This window comes from Guillardia theta, assembly GCF_000315625.1.
Source record: "Guillardia theta CCMP2712 unplaced genomic scaffold GUITHscaffold_33, whole genome shotgun sequence".
Classification (NCBI taxonomy): domain Eukaryota; class Cryptophyceae; order Pyrenomonadales; family Geminigeraceae; genus Guillardia; species Guillardia theta.
The window spans coordinates 409,405-417,410 of record NW_005434641.1 but is presented as its reverse complement, the minus strand read 5'-3'; the positions used below and the strand labels follow the sequence as shown (position 1 = coordinate 417,410).

General features: G+C 55.7%; 3 protein-coding genes across 3 annotated transcripts; 2 read left to right on the top strand and 1 right to left on the bottom strand.

Annotated features, from left to right (window-relative positions):
* Window positions 1–1,115: 1,115 nt before the first annotated feature.
* On the top strand, window positions 1,116–1,874 carry GUITHDRAFT_108323 (hypothetical protein; the record flags this gene model as incomplete). Its single annotated transcript, XM_005832793.1, has 1 exon — window positions 1,116–1,874. One exon carries the CDS (start codon window positions 1,116–1,118, stop codon window positions 1,872–1,874), a length of 759 nt encoding a protein of 252 aa, XP_005832850.1.
* Window positions 1,875–1,950: 76 nt separating this feature from the next.
* Window positions 1,951–4,044, bottom strand: GUITHDRAFT_157816 (hypothetical protein; the record flags this gene model as incomplete). Its single annotated transcript, XM_005832792.1, has 2 exons — window positions 1,951–3,701; window positions 3,906–4,044. The coding sequence occupies 2 exons, from the start codon at window positions 4,042–4,044 to the stop codon at window positions 1,951–1,953; spliced, it is 1,890 nt and encodes a 629-aa protein (XP_005832849.1).
* Window positions 4,045–5,543: 1,499 nt separating this feature from the next.
* On the top strand, window positions 5,544–6,767 carry GUITHDRAFT_138704 (hypothetical protein; the record flags this gene model as incomplete). The annotated part of the gene is made up of 2 exons (XM_005832791.1): window positions 5,544–6,426; window positions 6,637–6,767. 2 exons carry the CDS (start codon window positions 5,544–5,546, stop codon window positions 6,765–6,767), a joined length of 1,014 nt encoding a protein of 337 aa, XP_005832848.1.
* Between the last annotated feature and the right edge of the window lie 1,239 nt (window positions 6,768–8,006).

Here is an 8,006-nt window from a genome sequence, read left to right as displayed (position 1 = left end):
CTCACTCACTCACTCACTCACTCACTCACTCACTCACTCACTCACTCACTCACTCACTCACTCACTCACTCACTCACTCACTCACTCACTCACTCACTCACTCACTCTCCCTCTCTCTCTCCCTCCCTCTTCCATCACGTTCAGTGGCCAAGCATGTGCGACATGCCCAACTTAACAACATGAGGACCCAATCACGCCTACCCCCATCATTCAAATAGTACCCACCATTTCTTTTTGTACCCCTGATATTTAATATATCACTGAGGACAAGGACGGGGTCACCAGTAGGCTTAGTCCACTAGTACCCACCCCTAGCATCACCACACCCGCAACTAGTTTCGGAGCAGGTTTCGGAGACCATATTTGGTGGGGTCGATGTGGGGATGAGGGCTCTCTTGCAACCACCCCTACCCCAAATATCACAGTCATCTTGGGGGTGATGAAGGGGTGACTGGTTGATCTCATCGCTGAGAACCACAGTTCAATTGATAGGGGTGGGGTTGTAGAACTTGCCCATACCACGGGTGTAAAATAAGTCAAGAAGGGGGGTGGAAGGTCTAGTAAAGTTTGAAAAATCACCTGAAGTTGATCGCCGGGGGGTCACCGGATTCACTGATGAGGGCCCGGGCCGTGCCGACCTCCCTCATCCCCCCTCTGACATGCTTCCCTGATGGTCGCTCAGATGGTCGCTTAGATGGTCGCTTCCTCCTCCCCTCCTCGCTGACCCCCATCAGTGCTGCCCTGCCGTCCCTCCTTCATCCTCCTCCGCTCTCCCGCCCTCCTTCATCCTCCTCCGCTCTCCCGCCCTCCTTCATCCTCCTCCGCTCTCCCGCCCTCCTTCATCCTCCTCCGCTCTCCCGCCCTCCGTCATCCTCCTCAGCTCTCCCGCCCTCCGTCCTCCTCCGCCCCTTCCTCCCTCTTTTTCTCTTCCTCGGTATGTTCTGACCCCTTGCCCCATACCCCTCCTTACCTCTGTCACCTTCGAAAACATCTCCACTTTCTCCTCATTGCTCCCGTCTCCTATCCTCTGCGCACACTGTTTGTCGCTTTGCCCTTCTCGCGTCCCCCCTTCTCCTCCCCCTCCTACACGACGCTCCTTCCCCGTCTAGATGGGCATGTTCTACGACAGCAAGATAGCGGGCAGTCTCATAGTCCTCTGTGTCCTCCTCCCTCCCTTTGTTGTCTCCAACCAGGTGAAGCCGGAAACTTCTCGCTACGCTCATCTGCCATGGTGGCACACCAAAGGTCTCTTCAGCGGGCTGCAGGACGCGGGCGAGCGAAGGTCGTGCATGTCGTCGGAGCAAGCGCTGCTAGTTCAACGGGTGGAGCACATGCAGAGAGAGATCCCAGAGCTGCTGGAGCTTGTCAGCGGTTCCTCGACTCCCAAGCTGGAAGAACTGTTTGACATTTTTCTTCCAGCGAGGGCGAGAAGAGAGCGGCTCCCTGACAACTTACACAGCTTCTTCGACAACCCCTACCCCTGCTCCAACCGGGTGTATCACCACCTTCTGCTTATCAACGCGTTCATGATCGACAACCTGACTTGCTCCATCGTTCCCGACCGACGGTTCTCCTCCATGCCGCAAAGAGATGGGGTCAGCCAAGCTACGACAAGCGACGCAACGACAGAGGATCAGTCCATCTTCTTCCTCCCCGAGTTTCTGCGGAAAGAGATGGGAGTAGTCGAGCCTGTTCTGAACACTCGATCGTCCATGTTGTCGGAGACTGAGACATCAGAGAATGACGATCAGGTCAAAGCGAACGAGGACGAGCTGGAGGCCCTGATTAAGAGCAAGCTGGACTTGAGCTCAACAGGATCGAACAAGGGAAAGAAAAGGAGCAAGGGAGGGAAGAACAAACGGAAAAACGAATAGGACAGAGCACAGGCTCGTCCAATCGCGTGCAGGAGGCATGGAAGCATATGTTATGTCTTGTTGTTCCAGTAAACGATTAGGTGATGACGGAGGGCACGTCTCGTCCAGTGAACTCTTGCAACTTGGATAACTTGAGGGCGAGGACAGCAAGAGGCTTCACTACCTCATGGGGATGCCGAGAAAGGTCCCCAGCCGGAGGCTCATACTTCTCGAGGTACATGCGGATGGTGGCCCCCACCACGCCAGTTCCACTGAGGCGAAAGACAATGCGAGAGCCGTCCTGGAAGAGGAAGCGAATGCCCTGGTTCTTAGAGACAGAGCCGTCGATCGGGTCTGTGTACTCGAAGACATCGGCCTTCTGTAGCTCGTAGGTCTCGAACGCATCTGCAGGCCAAGAACCTGCCATGCTCACCATTCTCTCCATCATCTTGTTCGCGCTGTCGAGGTCAACTCCTTCGTAGTCGTACCTCGCGTAGTAGTTGCGCCCATACTTACTCCAGTGCGAGGTCACGATGTCTTCGATGGTAACGAGAGGCTTGCTGGGGTCCACGTTGTTTGCTGCAAGAATCTGGAGCCAAGCAAGCACAGCCCACATGCCGTCCTTCTCTCGGATGTGGTCTGAACCTGTTCCAAAGCTCTCCTCACCGCAGATGAAGGGTGCGTATGTGCCCGAGTCCATCAAGTTGCCGAAAAACTTCCATCCCGTGGGGGTTTCAAAGAAAGGAATTCCCTTGGCCTTGCAGACATGGTCAAGCGCACAGCTGGTGGGCATGCTCCTCGACGCTCCTCGCAGCAGATTCTTGTTGTCCCTGCTGAAGTAGGGGATGAGATGACAGTTGTCCACGATCACAGCCAGCGAGTCCGATGGAGTCACGAAGAATCGAGTCCCAAGGATCATGTTCCTGTCCGCATCTCCATCGGCTGCTGCCCCCATGCATGGGACTTGCCATGACTGTCCCATCACTGGCGACCCATCAGCCGACACTCCCATCCTCTCACAGAGCTCCCGAGCGTTGGCAAGGTTCGGGTCCGCGTGACCATGGCTGGGGCATGAAGGGCCTCCGAAGTCTTCCTTGGGCTCACAGTTCATCAGACAAGACGCGGGCGCCCCGAGAATGTCGCAGAAGATGCGCCTGGCGTAGGGGCCCTGAACCCCATGGAGGGAGTCGTAACAGAAGGAGAAGTCGCTGCGAGCCATGAGCCTCTTGATGGCCTCTAGGTCGAAGCACTGCTGCAGCACAGCCACGTGGTCTTCCGTCGGGTCGAAAATCTCGATGGTGACTTGCCGTTTGCCGTCGGGGGACGAGAACTCTTGTACGCCCACCGAGGACAAATCGACGTTGGGGAAGGCGTCGGCAGATCTGATCTCTGAGATGGTCTGAGTCTTGGCATACACAAGTTCGGTGATCTTCTCAGGGGAGGGTCCGCCATTCTCACAGTTGTACTTGATCCCGAAGTCTTCCTCTATGCCTCCCGGGTTGTGCGACGCCGACAGTATGAAAGCTCCGAAAGCTTTGAACCCTCCAGCCCTGTTCCTGATGACCGCTGAAACCGCTGGAGTTGATAGGAGGCCATCCTTGCCCACCCAAAACCTCTGGACGCCAGCAGCTACAGCAATCTTGATGATGATCTGAATGGCTTCCTTGTTGAAGAACCTCCCGTCCCCTGATACCACCAGCGTGCCTCCCTCCGTCTGCGTCCCAACCTCATGCAGCGCATCGAACACGCTCTGAACGAAGTTGGCCAGGTAGTCAGGCTGCATGAACTCTCGCGTCTTCTTCCTCAGCCCGGATGTCCCGGGCTTCTGCCCGCCCATCGGCCTCGTAGCTCGCGTCACCGTCCGTAGAGGATCCTCCGCCATCACGGTTCGACACCGGCAGCGAGAGGCCGGGGTGGGAGGTAACAATGGGTAGGGTGGGTGATGCAGATTGGGTGGATTTGACTGAGAAACAGGTGGTCCTCATTGGGTAGAGATATAGGTGGTGGTACATGGAACACCGGTACTAATGATACGTGGGGTGGTTGAAGTACCGGTACATATGACCTGCACAAGTGCGAAGTTCTGGAAAATCCCCGACGCCGTAGTACTCCAAGTTGACTGAGTAATAAGGTCCCGCAGACTCCGGACTGCCGCGGCACTGCCCGGCCGCAGTGCGGCCCGGGCCGGCATCGCCGGCCGGCCGGGCTCCACTCTGAGTCCGAGTCGCCCTGACTCTCAGTCGTCCGGTCCGGCCGGCGGCTCAGTCACCGGGGCCGCGAGAGGCCCGGAGCCGGGGGGGCCGGCGGCGGGCCGCCTGGCTCGTCCGGCGGATCCGGCTCGGATGCGGTCACCACGGTAGCCTTACTAGCCGGGGGCAGGACCGTTTGAACCGTCGGCGTGAACCGGCGTTCCGACCCGGGGCCGGGCCTCCCCGGAGGCCGGTCCGCCCCGGCACCTCAGTCTGCGGCCGGGCCCGGGCGGCGGGCCCGGGCGGCCACACTGTGGGACCGTCTTGCGGCGACCGGACCGTACCGGCGGGACATCCGACTGACATGCCAGTATTCTTTACTCAAAGTTAAGTTAAAAATCAGTACGAGGACAATCAGGAGAGTCGAGGAGGCTTGACCGTTACTCAAAGTTAAGTTAAAAATCAGTACGAGGACAATCAGGAGAGGCGAGCCCCTTTTACACTCGCACAGGCCAAACGGCGAGAAGAGAAAAGACAGCGAGAACTAAACCGAATCCTGCCGACTGCTGTCCCCCAGGCTTAACTGATACCTTCACTTAACTGCGCGCAGGACATGCCAGTACGGTCAAGAACTTTACTCAAAGTTAAGTTAAGGATGCTTCAAGGATACTTTACCGTTACAAGTTTGTTCACCGCCCGTTACATTGGCTGCTTCCGACACGTTGGGGGACCACAGACCTGGCACCCGCGCGGAGGGGTCTAGGTGGTACTTCCCGCATACTAGGTGGGGTACTGACCGGGTCATCTACACGGGTACCGGATTAGTCAGTGGCAGAGGCCCCGAGAAGGCCCTGGGTGCCGAACTTGCTTCGAGAAAGGGAGGGGTGGTCCATTGAATTTTATTTTCATATCGAAGACATAGCTTTCCTAGGCCTGAGTACTAGGATATTTTATGATGTAGCTGATGACATTGAAGGGGTCCTAGGAGGGTCCTAGCTGCCGCGATGATTCGATTATCAGGGGGCGAAAAAGATATGGTTACCACCCCACCAACCCCAGTGACCTCAAGGCACCACACCATGACCCCTCAGGCCTTGATGCGAGGTCAAAAGCAGTGCAAAGGACCGGTACCTCCACCTGTTACACCGAATTCTCGTGCTTCCACCCACCCCCTCGACCAGTTAAATCGCAACCCTTGGTATCTTAAAGTCTAGAAGCCAAGAGCGACGAGCAGCAGGCCCTGAGGGGAGAGAGAGAGAGAGAGAGAGAGCGAGCGACAGAGCGAGAGAGCGAGAGAGAGAGAGAGAGAGAGAGCGAGAGAGCGAGGGAGCGAGTGAGTAGCGAGTGAGCGAGTGAACTGAAAGAGGAATAGAGCCGGCAAGAATCTGAGAACGCGACTGTAAGCAAGTGATCAAGCATGAGTTTGGTGAGAGGGCATGCAAAGCAAGTTGTGGACAGGGAGAGGAAATCTCCCTCTCCTTCACCTAGAGACATCGACAACATGACCCGACAGTCATACAAGCTCAAAGAGACAAAGAACATGGAACGAAAGTCTCCTTCTCCATCCCCACGAGATCTTGACCAGCTCACCCGGCAAGCATCCAGACTGAAGGAAGCAGAACAGCGGCGCACCGGCAAGGAGGAGAAGATTCAGAGGATTGCTGCAAACAGTATATCTCCACAGAATGTCTGTGAGGGAGATTTTCTCAACGTAAATGGAGATTTACCGGAAAAGGCTGTGAAGTTCACCTACAACCGGGAGACAGAGCAATGGGTTGCAAGCAGAGCGTACGTGACTTTGTCGGAGGAACCGTTCTGCATGGGGTCGATGCGGGTAGGATTTCTAATGTCAGAAAAGCTTCCTGATGGTGTCAGGGTCACCTCAGTCGCCAAACTCTTCAAGGAAGAACAACCTGTGCAGGCGTACTTCCACAAAGCGATGTCGCAACTGCTGGCTAAGGACTTTGCGGAAGAATTCGACAAGGAGCGAGCGAGCCATGGAAGGCTTGAATTCATCCCCGTCACCATCTACAAGCTCTGCGAAAGAGACGATCAGCTCGTCTGTGTCGAGCCGCTCATAGCCGGCAAGTTCAAGCCCATCACTACTGCTGGCGAAGAGCTCCTCGAAGCGTTCTCGCACTACACTTGGAACGCGTCGGAGCAGCGGATACTAGTGTTCGGGATGAAGGGAGTTGCAGGTTGCTACACCAGCCCCCAGGTGCACTCGGCAGACGGGGAGGGGTTTGGAAGGGAGAACCTGGGAATGGAGGGCATCAAGAAGTTTCTCAAGCAACACTCGTGCAACGCATTCTGCATGACCCCTCGCCTTGCAGATTCAGGATCTGACAGCGGAAGTGACAGTGGGCGAAGCAAAGGATCGGAAGGTAATCGATCTCGTCACGTTTGTTCGTGATCACTGAAGTTCATTTCCAGTGTCAAGAAAGAGCGTCAAGTTTGATGCCGAGACTTCCTCTTCCGCTTCAATTCAGCCCCAAAGTATCCTCCGCAAGGCACCTGCAACAAAAGCAAGCAGCAAGCAAGGCTTGTGGCAGTCAGGAAAGTCTTTCGCAAAAGCTCTGCTGGATTCTGTCAAGGTTGCTACAGCGCCAACTTCAGCACCCAAGGGGCCCAAGGGCCCGTTTGCTTCTACTTCCGACGTTCACAACTCATCCACGCTCAACCGCACGACAGTTCCGAGGTCGCTCTCAGACTCGGAGCTTGCTGAGAGTTCGCGCAAATCAGTTTCTCCTCTCGCAAGTTCTCGTAGCCGGGGAAACTCTCCCATGCGACGAGTGAGCTTTTTCGAATCTTGAGGTTCCAACATGTCAGTGATGATTGCAACCATAGTATGAGGATGTACAGTTGTACAATAGAAGCGGAAGGCCGATGGGATTTTGATCTAATAGAACAGCTAAAAGAATCTTCTCAGAGGCTGCCGCACAACCTTCCTCGATCTCCGTTTCTTCTTCCTCTCCTTCGCTTCCCTTGAAATTGACATCAGCATCCCCAAAAGCCTCTACTCTTGCTACCATTTCTCTGTATTGGCAACGACTTGGCTTATAGCGATCACCTTGTCGGGCTGAATAAAAACCTGCAGACGCTGAGACGTGACGGCAGCTAGCGACTCGTTCACCTTCGTCCCCTCCGAGTAGGTTGCCGGGATTATCCCCAGCTCAGGGCGCAAGGAGAACAAGGGATAATTCAAGAGGCCCAGCACCTCCTGCTCCTGTCGTTACCTCCTGCCTGCTTCCCTCACCTTGTCTTCCTCCACCTCTCACCTTCACTCTGCCTATGCACATGCCGTCCTGTGTGTACAACTTGGCTTCATCCTTAGGAAGCGAGTCGGGTAAGGAGCTTTCAATCAGAAACTTCCCACCATCAGTGGAGAGCACAACTCCTGCAGCTAGAGCGAAGATCAGGTCGAGCGAGCGAAAGGCAACATGAGGTAGAGGAAAACGAGATCGAGAAAGACGAGGAGGAGGATGAGGACGAGGAGGAGGAGGAGGGAGAGGAGGACCTGGATCAGGAGAATAAGCTGCATGGAGGAGGAGGAGGAGGAGGAGGATCATTTGCATGGAGGTGCTTGGGGTTCACCTGCAATCTCGTCTGGTCCTTCAGGCTCTCTCGGCGTTGCTTCTTCCTTCATCCCTCCTTCTGAGATCGTTACGACAGCTGGACTCCTGCCTGACTCTCTCGACCGTCTTCGCGATCCTCCTCTCAATCGCCTGCTTAGATAGAGGAGGGTGGGAAGAAGCCGGTGAAACCAGTGGCGAGTGAAGGAAACAAGCGGGAGGAGAGGAGCGAGAGAGGAGGAGAGAGGAGGGCGGAGCTTCTGACAAGGGAGGGAGGGAGGGAGGGGAGGGGACGGGAGAGGGAGAAGAGCGACAGAACAAGCTACAGCCATGCTCGCATGAGAAAAGACAGCAACTGCTTTCTAGCTCAAAGAATGCACTGCCCCCCCTCC